Here is a 20168-nt window from a genome sequence, read left to right as displayed (position 1 = left end):
ATAGTGTTCTTCACCATTAGCAGTAAACATTTACATAAAGTGTAGATAGATAGAAATAGAAAGATTGTGTGCACAGAGACTTGTGATATTACTGAACTAAATTAAATAAACTACAATAAAGTTGAGTGGAAAGAAAACGTATTCACAAGATCTATGATCGACGTACATGCGGCGGACTACCGTTTATAATCTAGAATGTCTTATAAAATGCCAGTAGATTGTATCTGTGACTTTGTGCTATCATCGTACAGCACATTGTAGCACAGTACTTATGTGAATGCGAATCATGAATGTCAACCATAGGTAAATCTGCCTTATCCTCGTCTCTTTCTTGTGCTCGGCACATTATATGCACACAAATGCGACGTCTTGATTTGGTGGTTGATCTTGCACTTTCTACTTCAATGCTACACATAATTGGTTGAGCTAGGGAATACGTCGGCTCCATAAAGACTCTCCACAATATGTATGCTGGAACTGAATGACAAAAAAAAGTTAATTGGAATTTTAACGCATTACACTTCAGTAGCTGTGTCCACCATTACAACCTGTGATGCTACGTTATATATATAGATAAACCATAGGAGATAGCATAGTACTGTATGTCAATCAATCCAAGTCCACAATTGAACCAGAGTTTATGCCAATGCAATTACACACTGTGGAGTGGTGAACACCAGCGGGGCCATATGTATGAAGGGTGTATGCATAAAAATGATGCAAAGATCGACATGCATGAAACCTGACTCGTCTGAAGGGGGTATACAAGGAATTAACAGGGAGTACTTCAGCAACAGGAATTGTGAGGAGTGGGTGATGGCTGGTGTCATAACTAAATTGTACTCAGAGCTAGGTGACATGACAAGTTTGTTATATGTTCTGTTTTTGTGTTTCTCTTTTTTTTTTACTCAGTATTCCCATGTGGTTATGCTACAGTTTCATTTTAGGAATAGCAAGTACTATGGGGGGACAGGGGGGGGTCTTGGCCGTCTGTCCTACAAATGCCCCTGTCAAAGAGATTACATAATTAACAATATCCAATCAAATGTCATAGCAACATTTTAACGTTTGCTAATTTACTGTCAATTTACATATAGGACATCTTTATTTTTCTGCCGATGCAAACAATTATGAAGGACTGTGCTGATACACTTCTCCCAAAAAAACATCCGACACCTGTGTGGTCCAGGTTAGCGTCCATGAGCTGGTCCAGTGGAGAGTGGTTCAGTCGGATAACTCACAAATAGATTTAACCAATATTTATTATAGAATGAGAATACATATAATATTTTATCTTGGCGTTCGGCTCCGCTACATTTTTCTCCCTGCTCGCCACAATTAAACATAAAGAGCATGGGAGATAGATAAAATACAATAAAATAAATGGGGAACATAAATAACAGAGCCCACCGGCGGTGCTGGGAGCAAACAACCAGGAACCATATGCAGAAGGAAGGCAGGAAGAAGCATGCAGTCTAGTGAGCTTAAATACGCCACCCAATTGGTCAGCTGACTGACTCACATCAGCGATTGACAAGTGGGTCTTGCACACACTGAACACACCCACATAGTAATGCAGCATATTAACCCCTTGAGTATAGTATGCATGCGTCCATGAGCACAGCATGAAACCCCTCGGGTATATCTGACTGAACTAACTCCGCAAGCTACGTAACATTTATGTTTGCATGTGCTTAATTCCACAGTGATGCCTTTGCCATGACATAATTTACGATGAACAACAGGTGCACACTGCATGTCTTTTCATACATTATGACAAAAATGCTGTCTGTCTGTATGGAGAAGCACAGAACAATGTGTATGCATCCATTTAAGGTGGATGCTGGGCATACTTTCATACATATGGCCCCAGTGCGTGCAGCAAGCCATCTCACAAATCCAGGTAATAGCGACTCGACGCGCATATACTTACGTAGTTCAAAAAAGTGGCGACACGATTTCCAGTGCCTAATCTTTTGAAAGCATCAGGCTCATCTTTCTATGAAGATAAAATTCATAGAGTAAAAACACAGGAGGACGCTCCTCGCTCACACACACACACATACTTACATAAGTGAGGAAGGTAGCAAGCCTATTTCCATCGACCTTGAGGATGCTGTCAAAAGGACGCTGCAACAGACGTTTTCCACATTAACCCATGACTGCAAAGACTCACATTAGGAGCCCACCACTAAGGGTGCTATCTAAAGATATCATTATCAATGCATGGCAGAAATAGATTCTTTATTTATTTTAGTTTACGTCTTAAAATGATCACTTAACAATTACCGGTAACTAAAAATAATTTAGTGTTGAATAATCAATCATCCAGCCAGCTGGTACTTTGGACATGAATCTCAAACAGCCAATGACTGAAGTTCACAAGAAGAAAACAACAGCCAGATTAGTGCATTAACAGAGGGACAACCAAAAGAACTAAGAGCATGCCAGAGCACGGTCAAGTTGGAAAGATTGCCTTGCTCGAAAACTTACCTCACTCATTTGTCATTTTGAAAACGACCAATGGCACTGATTTATAGTAGCCAATACACACACACATGTATAGCAGTGATGGGAGTAAGTAACGCATTACAAGTAACCCATTATGTAATAATATTATCTTCATGACTAACCAAGCAATATAATGCATTACTTTTAATTATAAAGCTATGTATGTAGCTATGTAATATTAAAGTTACAATGTTCAGTAATATAATGTTTAACAAATACCGTTTAATAAATACGGACAATAATCCATAAAATGCATTTATAGGCACGTTTTAGATTTTTAAGCTTCTAATTCAGTTCTACCATTTGATGTCTAGACTTGTATTTAACTTTTCAAAATACATACCCTGAACCGATAGAGGGCGCTGCAGCTTCTAAGTTTGTGTTTCATCATTTTGACCATGTAATGTTATTGGTAGAATACACTTTGTTCCCGTTCGTTTGGTGTGCTAAATGTGTTACTTTGAGACACGTTTAGCTGTGCCACATTACATAAGCCAATGTGGAGAAGATACTGGAGCAACTATTGAGACACTACTCTAGATATTTCACCAACATTTGGAGTTACATCATGGCAAATGTATAACTATACAACCAAAACCACTACCAAAGCTAAATAATATACATTTCCCAACACTGATATACACTGTGAACACACACTTGTGTGCACACACAGATATACACACGTATGGAAGCAAGGGCACACACAGACACACATATGCACAAAATAATGCACACACGCATGCTCGCTCACAGGCCGTCACGTAGTACACGCTCACACACTGCACTTACCCTGGAGAAGTCAAAATGTGGCTCATACTGTCCTCCAACTCCGTAATTAGCAACCTGATCAGACACACACACACACACACACACACATAGTTACAGATCTCATTCATCACATTATCAGTAGTGTTGCACTATATTATGGTGACAAACAATTAGTAGATGCATACTGCTGCAAATTGTAGCCTACTGTAAGTTTTACAAAACATTATTTGTCATCATTGTTTTTATATACATTTTGCTTCAATTATTACAATGCCTATTAAGTATGCTAAAGACAGGCCCGGACGGCTGGCGTAGCCGTCTGGGCACCTTACAATTGAGGCATTTAGCAGGCGCTCTTAGTCCAGAGCGATTTACATTAAGGCTACATTAAGCCGCGGCTGGTAATCCAGTCTGGCAGTGTGCCGCGGGGTTCGACTACCGATGCCGACGGCCTTTACCACGCGTCATAATCTTAATAATAATGTAAGAATTTAATGTTTCAAAAATCTCTAAGAATAAATCACTCAATACCAATGGACGCGAGTCTACTGTGATACTGTGATGTGAACGAGAGTTTAACTGTCATAAAGTATACATAATTTCCATTGTCCTGCATAATGCAAGCTTGAGTGAGTGTATACTGTTGTGGATACCAGGGTTTTTTCAGGCCAAGCTGAGGAAATAGATGGAACAGGTACACCCACACTATATATTGAATACAATTGTGTGGCAGATTTCATAGACAGCCCGACAGCACTATTATCATAAATATGTTGTCCGTTTGTTTACACATCTATTCTAATATGTATGTTGAAAAATAGCCGATAACAGTAACCTCGGCAGTATCTACTGTGATGTATTGTACCTGTAATAACTCAGCAGTCTCTACTGTAAGGCCTGTGATGTCTTGTATCCTCTGGTTAACTCTTTGTATCACAGGGTCATCCTCAGCTTCCAACCACGCACTGGTATCGCACGCACACGCACACACACACACACACACACACACACACACACACACACACACACACACACACACACACACACACACAATTCAGGTTCAATTTAGTTCTTGCCACCTTTAAATGTCATCCCCAATAATAATACCTACAAAGACAAAAATAACCCTAACCCACATCCTCCAAATTTTGCTACTGAGCCAAACTGCAGAAGCAGCACAACCATAGAGAGTATAACTCACTCCAAAGACTTTATTCAAAACAGCAGGTTCTGCGGTCTTCTTCAGGTGATCCCCAAAAAACAAATACATTAGCAGAAAATGAATATGATATAGGATACAAGAGGCACGTCCCACTGGGAGGAGACCCCGGGGCAGACCAAGGCGCAGTTGGAGGGAATACATCGACTCACTGGCGTCTCGGGATCCCCCAGGAGGAAGTCACTTATGTTGCCCTGGAGAGGGAAGTCTGGAACACTCTGGGCAAGCTGTTGCCCCTGCGACCAGACTACGGATAAGCGGTTGAAGATGGATGGATGGATGGATACAAGATCAATCTACTACATGATAACTGAATAACAATAACTGAATTAAAATGTTGCTTTTACGAGGCTCGAAGTCATTACCCAGGTGTACCATATTGTAATTGTGCCGTCTGTGTGACTAACCAGAGAATGGATCAGCAGATTGTCATGACAATGGTGGGCATAAGTCGCTATAGCCTGGAAACTAGTCAAATCCGCCAGTACAAAAGAAAAAAAAAACTCACTGCTCCCAAAGTTGTATGGCACCAATCAGGGCCAAGTATGCAAATATGGGGTGGACTTATCAGCATTTCTTAATCCGCCCCTTGGAAATGCAGGTTCCACAGAGAGATTCCATGTCTACAGTATTATTAGTCTGGCCATGTGGTATAGGCTGCACCAATGAAATAACTCACTTTTGGGTGGAAAAGACCAAAGTCGAGGCCAAAACCACAAATGGATTCCAATTCAACTTTGTGGGGAATTATCAGTAAGTTGTCCTGAAGAGATATCAAGGTCATATCAAACCATACCTCAGGAATGGAGAGACAGAGATGTTGGTACAGGCATGGTTTGCACCTCCAGGTGTGTTTTCAATTAATTAAGTATGTCTCTTATGAACACTACAGACAAGTACACTCTTGACTGCAGCCATTCATTAGTAAATATTTCCCAGCATATAGTGTGTTCTATCTAAGCCACTCAGTTGAAGGTAAATTTGTCCATGTTTTTCTACTTATGCGTGACAGAAGGATCAACATCGCTCAACGAGGAGTGGCTGGTGGCTCAGTCAGTTAGTGCACAGAGTCGGACCATAATGATCCTTGTGAGTTAGAGTTTGAATCCGACTGCTGTCATGTCTCGCATGTCTCTGACATTCCTCGCTCTACACTCCAATTAAGCAAAAATGATGTCTGAAAGAAAGAAAGAAAGAAACAAACAAACAAAGAAACAAACACACACACAGGGTTTGTGACCATGGCAATTCACAGTTCACCTAAATTAATAATAATACCTTTTTGAAACTCTGTAGGGGGCTGTTGTCAGAACTCCTGTTTTGGGGTCTCGAACAGTGGCTCTGGAAAGCTTGAATGAGACAATAATCATTACATTTCAATTGAGTTTAAATGCTGATAAGTACACATATATCACACTAAAACAGTGCTTCTCAACCTTTTTCATTTGAAGGACCCCCTGTTTGTTATGTATTAGGCAGGCCCCCATTTGATACGATGGTTATATCTGGTACCTCACTCTACACAGCCTACACTGTTCTGTTCCATTTGTCCACTCTCGGGAGTATACAGACAGATTTCAAACTATCGCACGTTGTAGCTGGGTACCATCTAAAAGTTACATCTACCGTAGAACCTCTCTCCACCCCACCATATAAGGTTCAGCCTGGCAGTCAGAAAGTGATATGAGGTCACAGGGTGTTCCTTCAGTCCCATCTCTGCCCCTACAAGCTGCACATTCCCTACATTTACAGTGTGTGTATCAAATATTTGGCCGAGAAATGTTAAATCACTCAACAAGTCAACTAAGCTGTGAACGTGCTCTTGTCCCGTCTTGTTTGCAAATCCGCCCGTTGGGAGTCTGAGAGCAGGAGTGTGTGTGTGTGTGTGTGTGTGTGTGTGTGTGTGTGTGTGTGTGTGTGTGTGTATATGTATATATGTGTGTGTGTGTGTGTGTGTGTGTGTGTGTGTGTGTGTGTGTGCGCGCGCGCGCGCGAATGCACTTCCTACTGCATACATTTCTGTTTTCTAACAGTTCCGACAAATATTGCCTTTCCTGTTGTGGAATTGTGTTTTTTGTGCATAGTTGCATGACATTTTGTTCCAAGAAAAACAAAGAAAGGGAAGAAGACAGAGGAGGAGGGGGGGGGGTAAGGAGATCAAGGCAGGAAAAATGAAAGGCAGTTTGAGCGCTTTTACACACAAAACGTACGGGTAAAGGGTTTTCTTCTGTGTGGGTCTTAACCAATTTTGGGCCGGGAACCCTTTTTCGGTTATGATATACTTTGATATACAGACCTAGCAGACCTAGCAGACCTAGAAGCTCATAGCGCGCCACCGAGTGGCGCGCTATGAGCTTGTAGGTCTGCTATTTAAAAAAAAAAAAAAAAATCTTTCAGAGCAAAAATGGGTTTATAAATACATATGTAAACGACCATGACTTGTTCTCTCTCTCTCTCTCTCTCTCTCTCTCTCACCTTGGGCTTGGCCAGCTCCTTGATCCTCTCGATCTCCTGGTGAGTCATGGCCTCCAGGTAGCGGACGATGCGAGGGCTGTCCCACTCGTCCTCCTCCTTCACGGGCCGCAGCAGCAGACGGGGGTTCCGGTTGCCGTCCTGGTAGCGGCAGTGCAGGCGGCTGCGCCGGGCCGTGGTCTGGTGGTGGGGGGGGGGGGGAGACGTTTTGTGAGCCTGTAGATCTGCTATTTAGCTCTATTATTATTTAACATTTTTTGAATGCCTATAAATGACATGCATATAATGGATATCGATTACTAAAAACTGTTTTTATTTAAATCAATTGATTTTTTTCCCCCCTTCAAATTAGTTTCGAGTAACTGTTGCAACCCTGCAGGGAGGGTGGCCCTTAGAGTATATATTAATAGAGACAGCACCGGATTTCTCCTCCCATCCACTTGCATTAAGTTGCTCAAAAGCGCATGAGGCGATTTCACTCCTCCTTCCGGGTATGGAACAGAGTGCATTCTGGGATGGATTGGGGCCAAACACATGAACGCGCCGGTTGCCCACCCCCGCTCTAAGGGGTGGCCCTTTCCCACGGCTCACCATTTGGAGCCCTTCCCCCCTGCAGAGGGCCTCGTAGGCCTCTCTCTCGGGGAGGTGGTCTCTGGGTCGGGCGTAGGTGTCCAGCTGGATGGGCTCCTCGGAGGCCGGTTCCTCGGCCTGGTTCTGGTCCAGCTCCGTCCGCTGCTTGAACAGCAGCTTCTCAAAGTAGCGCAGGTTGCTTCCGGCCCGCTCGTGGCTGGAGTCTGGAAAGGGTCAGGGTTTCAAGGGGGCGTTTAATGTTAGCATGTTCACACAAACAAAACCTTAATGACATACCGTAAAACAGAAAAAGGTAAAATAGTAGTACTAGTTATTTGTTATTACTTGCACGAGCAGAGCGGCGCAAGTACTGTTCTCGGCTGCGTATGTCGGTGTCACCCTCGGCCAATCAGGGATTGTGGATTTTTGGTGGTCCCCTCGGGCCAATCAGGGATTGTGTATTGTGCATTGTGTATTGTTGGTGTTATCGCTCGGCCAATCAGAGCGCAAGTTGGGAGCTTGCTGCATAATGTCGGTGGCCTCATCCGCCAATTGGATTGGCTCCATAATGTTGGTGGCGTCGCTCACGTAACCATGTATGTTTATGTAAAAAGGGTGGTTCCGAGGGACAACACCGACATACGTGGATGACTTAACCAATTTGAGTTTCAAACACATATATATAGGAAACTTAAAATATTTAGAACCCATTGTAGTGGTGAGAGATAAGTTGCGTGCTCTGCTCGCGCACAAGTACGCCATTCATGGCCGACTTGTGTGCGAAGCGCAAGTTGGAAGCTCGACAGAGTGCATTTCTAGTTACTTTTAGTTTTGAGGGGAGCTAGCCCCTCCTATGTCCAGCTTTATGTGCACAAACTTTGTCCTATACACAAACATTGTATTCCCATTGACAACACAAACATTGATATACGTGAGGCTTATAAATACAGTAGGTAGTCAAGAACCACCAAACTGTCCGATATGCCCAGAATATACAGTAGTATGGCCATATATGGATCGATGACATCAGGGATGTCAGTCACCTGCAAGCTAGTTCAGGCAGATACACTCGAGAGGTTTAGACGCATGTGCAGCACTATGTAGGTAATGTATGTGACGTAGCAAGCAGCTGAACAAATCAGCGGCTATTTAAGACCATTCATTGTAGCTCCTCTTAAGTGTCAGTGCTTCTGAGCGTCGTTTGCTCCCAACCACCATCCCAGCACCGCCAGTAGGCTCTGCTTTCACTAAAGCTTCCATTTCCCCCCCGGAGGGGTTGTTATGCATAATATACTGTACATCTCCCTGCTTGTAAATGGTGAGATGATAAGGTGCTGAACAGGAAGTAATTGCAGAGCCTGAACGCCAGCAAGGATTAAATGTAATATTCACACATTTATTTATATACATTTCATGTATCCGACTGAAATTACCTTAAAAAGGGTGAAAAGGCAGATACAGTTCTCCATCTATGGGCATTTTTACACAATACATTTTTTTATGAAAAGTTAACGTATGATAAACAAGATCAACTGCCCAACTGGTGGTCGAATGTTTTAAAAATGAGATTAGCCAACTCCAAGAAAGACGAGAGAAGCGGAGAGGAGAAAGAAGCAGAAGAGAGAGACTCGTTCATCCTGAACTCTGAACGGAGGGGAGGAAGCATCGGAGACAGCAGCTCTTACAAGAGCATCCCTCGCTTCTATTGCAGGTTGCCAGCAGAGGATGAGATTGTACTGCGGAAGCTGAGAGAGGAGTCAAGAACTCTGTCACTGCGGAGGAAGCGTGGAGAGATGCTGGACAACGAGGAGCTTCAGAACCTGTGGTCCCTGATGGATAAGCATCAGGCGCCTCCGCTGACCGGAGAGAAAGCCATGATCGGCTATGAGGCCTTCCTGGAAGTGGAGGAGCAGGCCGGGCCCAAATGCAAACAGTTCTTCACGGCCAAAGTCTATGCCAAGCTGTTCCACGGTGACCCTCGCGGCCGAATCTCCGTCATGCAGTTCTTCACCTATGTCATGAGGAAAGTGTGGTTGCACAAGATCAGGATATGTCTGAGTTTGTATGATGAGGCAGGACAGGGCTACCTCAGAGAATCTGACTTAGAGAACTATATCCTAGAGCTGATCCCCACTCTGCCGCAGTTGGATGGTCTGGAGAAGTCTTTCTACTCTTTCTATGTCTGCTCCGCCGTCCGCAAGTTCTTTTTCTTCCTGGATCCCCTCCGCACAGGGAAAATCAGGATCCTGGACGTCTTGTCCTGTGGCTTTCTGGATGATCTTTTTGAGCTGAGAGACAAGGAACTGTCCAAAGAGAATCAAGACTCCAACTGGTTCTCAGCCCCTTCAGCTCTCAGAGTCTATGGTCAGTATCTGAACCTAGATAACAACCGCAACGGCATGTTGAGCAAAGAGGAGCTGTCTCGCTACGGGACCGGCACTCTCACCCCAGTCTTCCTGGACAGAGTGTTCCAGGAATGCCTCACCCACGACGGGGAAATGGACTACAAGACGTATCTAGACTTCATCCTGGCGTTGGAGAACAGGAAGGAGCCCGCGGCGCTGCGCTACGTCTTCAGACTGCTGGACGTGGAGAACCGGGGATACCTCAATGCTTTCTCTCTCAACTACTTCTTCAGGGCCATCCAGGAACAAATGAAGATCCGCGGAGAGGAGCCCGTCGTCTCCTTCCAAGATGTCAAGGATGAGATCTTTGACATGGTGAAGCCCGAGGACCGATTCAAGATCACCCTCCAGGACCTGGTGAACAGTCGCCAGGGTGACACGGTCTGCGGCATGCTCATCGACGTCGACGGCTTCTGGGCCTATGAGAACAGAGAGGTGCTGGTCACCTGTGACAGCGACGGCAACGTTAACCCATTCTGACCTGAGATCGGATTCATACGAGGTTTCCACTGGACACACACTGGTCTGATTAACCCATTCTGACCCGAGATCAGATTCTAAAAATGTCAGTCGCTCTTCGATTTTTCAAAAATAGCAGACCTACAAGCTCGTAGCGCGCCACTCGGTGGCGCGCTATGAGCTTGTAGATCTGTGGTGTCTCGCTGAGGGACCGCGTGCCACCTGAGCACCTCCCTGGAGAGAGAGAGAGAGCAGGGGAGGCGGAGTGGAGCACAACAGGCTGGGCTGCATCATAGGGGGCAGGTACTACCACCATTACCTGCTGGAGGGCTTCAGATGAGCCAGAAGGACATCTTGTAAGGCATAGGCCGTCAGATGAGGGCTTCAGATGAGTGCTCCCAGCCAAACAGTATAAGAAGCCTTCATCTCCCCACACTCGCTCTTGACTCTCTCCGGGGCCGGATGGCACACGGTCTGACGGTAAGCGATCACCCACTCCCTCACGAATATTGTACAGTACAAATATGTTAGACTGACTATATATTTCTCACCTCCTAGGACCATTATTGAGAGCCGGGTCACCGTTGGGCTCGGGTGGAAGGAGGCTGGCAACTATATTGGCTTGGAGGATATAGAGGAAAAAGGAAGGAAACCTAAGACTGTGATACAAAGCCCAGAGCGGCTGTCCTAGGCTCACACGCACCAGAAGTGCTACCGTTATCGAATGCTGAACTTTTGAGTTGAACCTAAGTTGATTATTATTATTTTTCCTGTGAATATCATTTGGTTTTCAATAAACGAGTGCCACACTCTGGGCTCAAACCTGTTCCCTGCCTGGCTGTCTCTTGGCGTTGGTTGCAATCCTCACAATACACAAAAGTACAGTAACTATATCGAATTTTATGTCAAGCTTGGGGAGAGAAGACAGAACACTGTATATATAAGTCTGTCTGAGTTATAATATTTTGAAAATAATATTTTGAAATGTACGGTAATAACAAACACGCTGTAATTGTGTTCATGGCGTTATGAACACTGGGCACTTTGTGTGCATGGCAGGAAAATAAAATAATCAATCATTAAATCAAAAATATGGGCATAAAAGGGACACAGACTGACGGGTACAACCGGTACCGTGACAATACGTATTGCTTAAGAGGCAGGGGGCATGAACTCCCAACGATTTGTTACAGAGTAGACTGGTTGCCTCTATAGGCCTGACAGCGCGCTGCGTGTTCGAGTCCCGTTCATGACAACCTTCGCTGCGTGTCTCTCCCTCTTTCCTGTCTATCTTCACTTGATGCTATCAATAAAGGCAGAAAAGCCAAAAGGAGAAAAAAAAGTGGTGGTTAGTTCTGTAACTCAAAGCTAATGTTAAAGGGAGAGCGCAGAGTGCAGTGTCATAAAATTTTACACTGCACTCAAGTTTCTTCAACTTGGTTTTTGAGGGGCGCTAGCCCCTCCTATGCCCAGCTTTGTGTGTCGGTGTGTACCCCATATAGCGATGATTTGATTGGCTGAGGACTTAAAAAGTGAGGACGCCAAAAGTGATTGGCTGGAATGTGAGGATGATGTATGATGATGTGGTAATAAGAGCGCCGCTCACTTTGGACGATCTATGGACATTATAAATGTGCATATGGGACCCTAGGTCTGAAACTATTAAAAAAGTAAACATGTGAAATATGCATCAGTTGTTTTCTCTGTTGGGGGTAAGCAAAACAATGCTATTAACTGATGGAAAAATAATGCCCTCTTCTGGTCATGGAACAGAACAGGCCTGACAAAGGAAATACAAAGTGGTACCCAGTCATTTTTCACCTGTTAACAAAGCTGCCTCTAGTACTAAAATTGCTGGAACCACAAACGCACTCAGTGTATGTCAACTCCTTAAGTAATGCCAGTCCTACTATCACCTGGCCAGACCAGTGAGACAGTTACACCCACAATCAGAAACATCAAAAACAAAAGAAAATAACATAGGGTTGCATGGTTACTGTTGTTTATACTAAAGCTTCAATTACCCAAGGAATGTTCACAGATTATAACTTCTTTTCTTTTAATCCCCCCCAGCAAAACTCAACAAGGTACAGACAGTTTGGGGCGTCAACTACAAGCCGCCAAGATCACACCTGGGAGCTGCGAGCTGCCCAGTACGGACACGGGCCTTCCCTTTAAACACTTCCCTTCATGGGCACTTTTACTGCCACAATTAAATGTTAGGGGATGGAAAGGGAGACTAAACAATGACCCACCTTTACAACTATAATGATACACTGTAAATGTGTCCAAATTATCCAAACAATTGCTTTAAAAGCAGTCTTTTCCTTTTTTTTTTTACAACTTAAGTAAACAGGACAGGTGGTGGTAGCTCAAAGCAAGTGGAAGTGGAAACTCCTCGGTCCGTTTAACTTGACTAGTACTTGTAGGCGGTGATTCATTGTAAACGGGGACGCCACAGCCATGTAAAGACGGCCTATGCCTTACAAGATGTCCTTCTGTTGCTGTGACTAAAATAGCAGCCAGAAGCCACAGGCACTTTCCCTGGATGGGCTACACCCTGCCACTCTGGCAAACCAAACACACACACACACACACACACACACACACACACACACACACACACACACACACACACACACGGCTGCAGTGGCAAAAAGGAAGTGACAGCGTGAAAGGAAAAGAGAGATGGAAGGGAGACCAAAAAATGAGGAAGTCCAACCACATACTATGGGTTGGTGACAAGCATGCAAGCTTCATTCCTCTAAGACTAATTTACACAGATCTGCGGTTTTCACTGCACAACAGCAAGAAATGAAGGCCTAAGGCTATAGGCTAAAACATCAATAAGCAACATTTGGGACCCCAGGGTTAATGTGGTTAAATGTTTGAGGTTAGTACAATAGTACATAATACTTATATTGATTTGTCCTTCTTTATTAATTATTTATTACAATGTACCTTTTTTCCCCCCCTTTTTTTTGCTGCCAGACCGACAGAACCTATAGTGTTTTCAACAGTGGGCTGAAATTGTAAAAGAATAAGAAAACAATATAGAGTATATAACTGATAAGTAGATGAAAAATAAATACATTATTATTATTAACAACAACAATATATCAGAAAAGAAAAGAATGAAGAAACAAAAGAGAAAGGAGTGGGGGAGAGGAAGAAGGAATGGACTCAACGCATCACAGTTCAATTCATGTATTATTCCTTCATATATCAAGTATAATGTTTAAAGGTGCGTTCAGACTTGGATGGTTAGAGCAGCACGACTGCATACAAAGTCAATGCAAAGACCAGAAGTTGCGCGAACGGGCGCGGCGCAACCTGCCGTGGCACAAACGGGGCGAACCGACTAACCGAGTGAATATATATATATATATATATATATATATATATATATATATATATATATATTCAGGTCTAAACGCAGCTTTGGTGCTGACATTTCACTGCCATCTGTGCCAATGGAATGTGGTGAATGTGGTCAACATGTAGTGTACACCTGTCTGGATGACTGCACAGAAAACTAACTTCTGTCCATGACAGGAGGTTGGGATAAAAATAAGAAAGAGGCGGGGGGAAAAAAGAGAAAGAGAGATAGCAAGAACGAAGGAGAGAGGAGACTGGGGTCCTATCCCCGAGAGGCAGAGCTTGTAAAGAGTTGACGAGTGAGTGCCAACAGACAGCAGTCAAATAACAACACTGCAATCAGAAACAAAGTGGGAAGGCCGCAGACTGTCTGTCCCTTACCTATGGCCACGAGGCGGCGGGTGAGCTCTATGGCCCTGGTCAGGTCCTCCATCTGGTAGACGGAGTAGCTGAGGTAGTCCAGCGTGTCGGCCTTGGTCGCCGTGCCCTCCTCCCCCTCGTCGAGCTGCCGCAGCGCCTGTTGGAACCACAGCACCGCGTGGTAGTAGTCGCCGTCGTTGTACGCAATCCGGCCCATGTCGAAGCAGTCGTCCGCCGTCAGAGTGACGTTGGAGTGGACGCCTGTGGGCGGCCAGAGACAAAACTCTAAGACTCGACTCTATTTGTGTACTCGTCAAGGCTTATTGGTCACACATGCGGCCACGGATGTGTCAAGAGTGTGACGTTTGTGTTTCACATTATACATAATGGCCTAAAATCTTGGGTGCACCCAAATGAAAAGGTTTACACACACCAGTGCAACCAAACAGAAATCTGGAGCCTACATTCTCAAAACGATTTATAGGTCCACATTTAACAGTAAACTAAATTACACGGCCTGTCCTTTGACTCGCAAAGGAAAAAAATACCTTTAGCAGAAAACGATAAGGAAAAACCTCAGAAAAGGAATCAAAGGATCACAAAAAAGCTCAAGCTCTCAATGCCTTTGTGGTTTTTAGCTTCCCCTTTTCTCCCAATTTAGTCATTTCATGCTAGTTCCCAAATATCTCCACAGCCTCTTATACACATGCAAAACACATGTTCTGTGTTCCGTCTGTGTTTGATGGCCGCCTAAATGCTTTTCCAATGGGAGTCACATGGTTTGACCAAACATTTGTGTTTGATGGCTGTGTTCTGCCCATCAAACTAAAATTGGTTTGGTCAAACCATGTGACTCCCATTGGAAATTAATTGAGGTGACACGCGCGGACACGCACGGGCATGGAATATGGGGTGTGATGATGTGCGTGATGTATGGATAAAATGTGTAGGAGTAATCTACAGAAATGTGTTTGGCAAGTCAGCCTCATGGTGGCGTTATAACAGGCCGTTATGGAAGAATTGAGGCAGAGGTTCGTCGTTGGCATCCAGGGAGTGTGTGTGCACAGTGTGGCATCGGCCGGGCCAACAGTGCCAGAGGTTAGCTGTAGCTGTACACGGACGGACGGACGGACGGACGGACGGACACACACGGACGGAGTACAAAACATACTAACTCCGACTGCCCATGCCTTCGGCTGGTGGAGACAAACAAAGTCGAAGGTTTTTGCAACGATATCGCACTTTTGTTGCAGCTACAGAACAATACAAGCTTGTTTGAGGCTTGAATGACTTTTACACCATTCAAACTTTCTGTATCACTTTACAATCATTGGCCATTCCTGAAGCAAGTAAGCAGGTGTGTGTGTGTGTGTGTGTGTGTGTGTGTGTGTGTGTGTGTGTGTGTGTGTGTGTGTGAGAGAGAGACACATGGAAAAACACAGCTCCACCCCCCCTGGTTTGAAACAAGTCACCGTTTTGTTGGCCAGCATGAGTTGGAGGAGAAAAAATAAAATAAAATAAAAAAGCTGACATTTTGTTCGCTCTACTTGTGGGCAGGTTAGGATTTGTAGAAATAATACAGTAGAGTATGTCAATATGTCATTCACACTTGTTCTCTCGCACGCGCGCGAGAGCACACACACACACACACACACACACACACACACACACACAGGACAGTGTCCGTGGCAGACACCCAGGGACATACCTGGCAGCTTTCCCTTGGAGAAGCTCTCAGAGTCCAGTTTGTACGTGTCCTGGAGTCGCATGAGTGCCTTGGCTGCACCCTTCTCGTCCTCCTCGTCTGGGAGGTACTGCTTGTGTGCAGACATGTTGGAGATAAAACCTGGAGGGACACAAGTAGAGAAAGACATTTTTTAATAAAGTACTACTTAAGCTATGACTTAATTTGCTTACAAGAAAGAAAGAAAGAAATCAAACTAGAAAAAGTGCCCCTCTGGGCACAGGTCTCCACCAGGATAATAGCGTTTCTGATGTTTGGACAAAATGTGCAGGATTAATATAAACATTTTGTCCCAATAATCTGTCGTCTGGCAATAAGAATATAATAATAATAATAATAATAATAATAATAATAATAATAAAACTTTATTTGTATAGCACCTTTCATGACATGAAATGCAGCTCAAAGTGCTTTACAGAAAAATGGAGAATAAAAGAAAAGCAAGGCAACAACATTAAGAACAAGCAGTAATGCAATACAGTGAGGACATGAATAACAAAAATAAAAAATAAAAGATAAAATATAACACATAACAGTGCATTCATAATGTTTAGTACTAGTGAATACACTGTGTACACAGTTGTACACAGATCAGTGCAGTTATAGGTGAAAACATGAATTGGCCTGTTATAGCGCCACCATGAGGCCGATTTGAAGATTGCGTGAAAAAGTGCCATTTATTCCTCTGCCTAGTGGGAATGTGCGTGCATAATTTCACGGAAATTCCACACTGTGTGGAAGATTTGGCAACTGATACGGAACTTGTGTGCACATGTATAGGACTACAAACACAGATGGACAATGATTTGACTTAGAAACACTTCCTTTCAAATGCACTGTATCCCTACCACGCACACACACACACACACACACACACACACACACACACAGACGCGTTTTTGAGCGGTGCCTAACCGCTCCATTACGTAGCTGTATGTATGTATGTATGCCCGAGCACGGAAAGCTGCCAACACGGTAACTCTGTCATTTCTCAACCGTTTCGGACGCTGGAAGGCTCGCCAGAACCGGGCCACCCGCCATGTTAAACTGATGTTAGCTGATTTGTGTGATTATATCTGCACATTTCTTACTAATGATGAGGCAATCCAGTACTCCCTCCTGAGATTCGAATTTTCCCTTTTCTGTGGAATTCCTTGACCTCACACTTCCCAGTAACTGACAACATTGACGCATCATCTTATTTTATCAGGTCATTTAGTGTACTGCTTCTCAAGTATAGTCAAAACAAGTTCCACAGCTGTTTTCGCCATGCAACATCATCCTACAAGGAAGGCAGTATAACCCATTCTGGAAGGGAACCCCTTGTGGTGTTTTAACTAAGCATTATGTTATACTTTAGCTATTTAAAAATAGCAGATCTACAAGCTCATATATTTTATCCCACACCCAGGTCCCAATTGCCTAAACTGTATGATCCTGGGTGCTACTCTCCGTCTGTCAACTGCATGTTTTTGTGAGTGTACCTACCCTAGGGGACAAACTCCACACAGAAAGCCCTTTCGCCGACCCCACCTAGGGATTGGTGCGGCGGCCATTCAGCGCCGATGACACGGAGGAGAGAACACCTCCCCCCAGCGGGAATCAAACCCAGGACCTACAGACTGTGCCACATGTGGCCATACAAAACATTTCTTAACCATAAAAATAACCTGTTCCCTCATGGGGACCCCGAAAGAGGTCAACAGAAACAGAGGGGTTTTAACTATTAAAAAGGCCCCTTTCGAAACAAAGAGTTACATATTGTATGAAAAACATTGCATACCGGTAAAACTAATTTCAAACAGAAAAACCCCAGCAAAGCGGTCTGATGGTGACCAGTCCAGGGGACACAATAATTCAGATCTGGAAAGTGGGGCCAGCCCGTTTAGTGTTTTACAAGTGATTACGTTTTAAAATCAATTCCACCGTAAATGGGTGACAGGTTAAGTCCTGTTTTCCATACCGTCAGAAGGGTCCTGGAGTACCAGGGTCTCCAGTTCAGTCCACTCCGTGTTGAGTCTCTTCATCAGCTTGTATGCGTTGACAGGATGTCCCAGGAAACCCTCTGGGTCTGAAGTGGACACTTTGGTCAGGGTGTCCAGTCTGTTGGCCCATCTGAGAGAGAGGACATGACTTTATATTAGTTTGGTCAGGGTGTCCAGTCTGTTGGCCCAACTGAGAGAGAGGACATGACTTTATATTCGTTGTCTGAGCTCATAATGACTGAATATAGTTTTTTTTTTTAGGAATTCCACAATATAATGTAGGCCTACTTGCTCAATTATTAGGGAAAACCAAATAATCAACAGCAACTACAAACATACTTAAAAAGGGGGAGAGGCCAGGAAAGAGAAGCTAAAGAAATGAAGCAGGACATTCATTACTTTCAGGTGCATTATTATGCGTGATAACCATACCGATTCCCTCGTAGCTGTGACTTAATACCTCTATTAAAACAGTTCAAGAGCCATAAACGACAAGACGTCTAATTGCCAATTATGGACCGGATGCCACGGACGACAAGAAGTGCTCCCTCATTTTTATTTTTATTATTTTTAATCCATATCTAATCTGGTGTACAGGTGATGACATGCAAATTACATGCATAATATAATTACAATTTATTTCTTTTTTTATAATTGGAGAATTGGCACCCAAAGCCTAAACTGGTGACCACTAAAGACACTCATTGACAGAAGGACTGATAGTATCTTTGATAGGAGAAAAAAAGCCCAACTTTTCCATTTCTAATCTTTCCGTTTCATTAACACAAGGCTGCTGTAATTTATACCTCATACTTTAAATGCTTAATATGAGGTATAAAATACAGCAGCCTTGTGTTCATAAAACAGAAAGATTGGGTATTGGGTAAGACTGACATTATGTATCTTTCAGGACCTTTCACTGCTTTGTCTCAAACATTACTCAATGGCTCTGGTCTCAGCCACCGCAGCGGATATTTTGACATTCCGTATTTATTTATTTTTTATGTTACCACTACTGTTGGAGCAGCCATAAACTACACAGGTTCATCTCGATGTTCTGGACATCTTTGTAATGTTAGTGTTAGTAAAAAAGCAGGTAAAAGAGTAAAGTTTGAGGCAAACTAACATCAGTCACTCTGCCGTTCACTGTAGTGGAAGAGATGCGCCTGGTGAGGGTTTAAACCCCGCAGCTACGTCGAGTCCGCCTACAGGAAATACGTATAGGCTGCGACCATGAAACCGCTACGGAATTGGTCTATAGACAAAGACTACAAGGCAAACAATATTCAATTACAATTAAATTGTGATCTCGTCTTTCTGGAAACATTTGTCCACTGCTTTGCTGTGGTTCTTAGTTATGAAAAACATATGCATTTGTAAAAATGTATTTTTAGTTATAGTTATTCTATTTATAGTGACTCATAGGAATAGACTATGTGATAACCGGGTATAGTCTGGTGACCACCGGAGAGACGGGTGAGCAGTATGTGTTAGCGCCCCAGCCTGTGTCCTCCGTGAGGAGGAAGCTCAATAAACCTCGGTGAGGCCTTTAGGAGGGCCATTATAATCCACCACTCCTGAATCAAGTGCCTGGTGACTGTGTGTGTGCGTGTAGGTAGGTAGGATTGGCTGTCAATCAAACAGCCGGTATATTGTGTATTGGTTGGTTGGTTAGTTAATTGGTCCAGTTGTATTGGTTGGTTGGTTGGTTGGTCGTTGGTGTATTGTGTATTGGTTGGTTGGTTGGTCTATTGTCCTGTTTGTCCAATAATAGTTTAAATGCATTTCTGTTAAGTTTATTTTAGTTGCATAGTAGTTCTATTATAGTTATTACAGTTGTTTGCACTGGTGCACCTAACCTTTTCATACGGGTGCATACATAGACCTACCTGTACTAAATGTAAGGTGCACTGGTGCAAACCAATGAAACATTTTAGTTACACTGGACAGATTTTTGCGTGGAGCCCAGGTTCCGAGTACAGAGAGACTCTCTTAGGGCGTTTGTACAGTACCTCTTGACGGCAGCCAGCTTGGTCTCCTCAGCTTTGATGTACTCCTTCAGAGACTTAACGAGCTCTTTCTCTGTGTAGATCAGATCTGTCATCTGGCCTGAGAGAGGGAGAAACAGTGACAGAGGGAGAAATGAGTACGGTGCGACCAACTTGACACTGAAGACACTGAAGAACTCATGCACCTAAAAAAAAAAGGTAATGTGTTCTGGTTTGTTAATCTATACTTTTTGATAGAATCAGTGATATGAAATAATTTAAAGACAAAATATGTCGAGTATTGTTTGT

The 20168-nt window shown here is 43.7% G+C and overlaps 2 protein-coding genes across 4 annotated transcripts in view; one reads left to right on the top strand and one right to left on the bottom strand.

Annotated features, from left to right (window-relative positions):
* The window catches only part of LOC308326512 (prolyl 4-hydroxylase subunit alpha-2-like), a 36512-nt gene that overhangs the window by 3113 nt on the left and 13231 nt on the right, over positions 1 to 20168 (bottom strand). For 2 of the 3 annotated variants that reach the window (XM_080779416.1, XM_080779417.1), the window contains exons 3-12: positions 19884 to 19980; positions 17850 to 18001; positions 15851 to 15988; positions 14164 to 14403; positions 7562 to 7764; positions 6974 to 7150; positions 5777 to 5847; positions 4145 to 4244; positions 3301 to 3354; positions 1934 to 1999 (exon numbers count right to left, since the gene is read on the bottom strand). In XM_080779416.1, the coding sequence (XP_080635542.1) occupies positions 1934 to 1999; positions 3301 to 3354; positions 4145 to 4244; positions 5777 to 5847; positions 6974 to 7150; positions 7562 to 7764; positions 14164 to 14403; positions 15851 to 15988; positions 17850 to 18001; positions 19884 to 19980 (1298 nt within the window). Of the gene's footprint in view, positions 1 to 1933; positions 2000 to 2070; positions 2131 to 3300; positions 3355 to 4144; positions 4245 to 5776; positions 5848 to 6973; positions 7151 to 7561; positions 7765 to 14163; positions 14404 to 15850; positions 15989 to 17849; positions 18002 to 19883; positions 19981 to 20168 lie in introns of all 3 variants that reach the window. The other variant, XM_080779418.1, reaches the window with a different exon arrangement.
* On the top strand, positions 8135 to 10425 carry LOC308327044 (serine/threonine-protein phosphatase 2A regulatory subunit B'' subunit gamma-like; the record flags this gene model as incomplete). Its single annotated transcript, XM_080780179.1, has 2 exons — positions 8135 to 8146; positions 9049 to 10425. The coding sequence occupies 2 exons, from the start codon at positions 8135 to 8137 to the stop codon at positions 10423 to 10425; spliced, it is 1389 nt and encodes a 462-aa protein (XP_080636305.1).

The sequence above is a fragment of the Protomyctophum bolini genome (genome assembly GCF_963924005.1).
Source record: "Protomyctophum bolini genome assembly, chromosome: 13".
In the NCBI taxonomy this organism is placed as follows: Eukaryota; Metazoa; Chordata; class Actinopteri; order Myctophiformes; family Myctophidae; genus Protomyctophum; species Protomyctophum bolini.
Note: the sequence above shows the minus strand (reverse complement) of the source record. Positions and strands in the feature narration are given on the sequence as shown.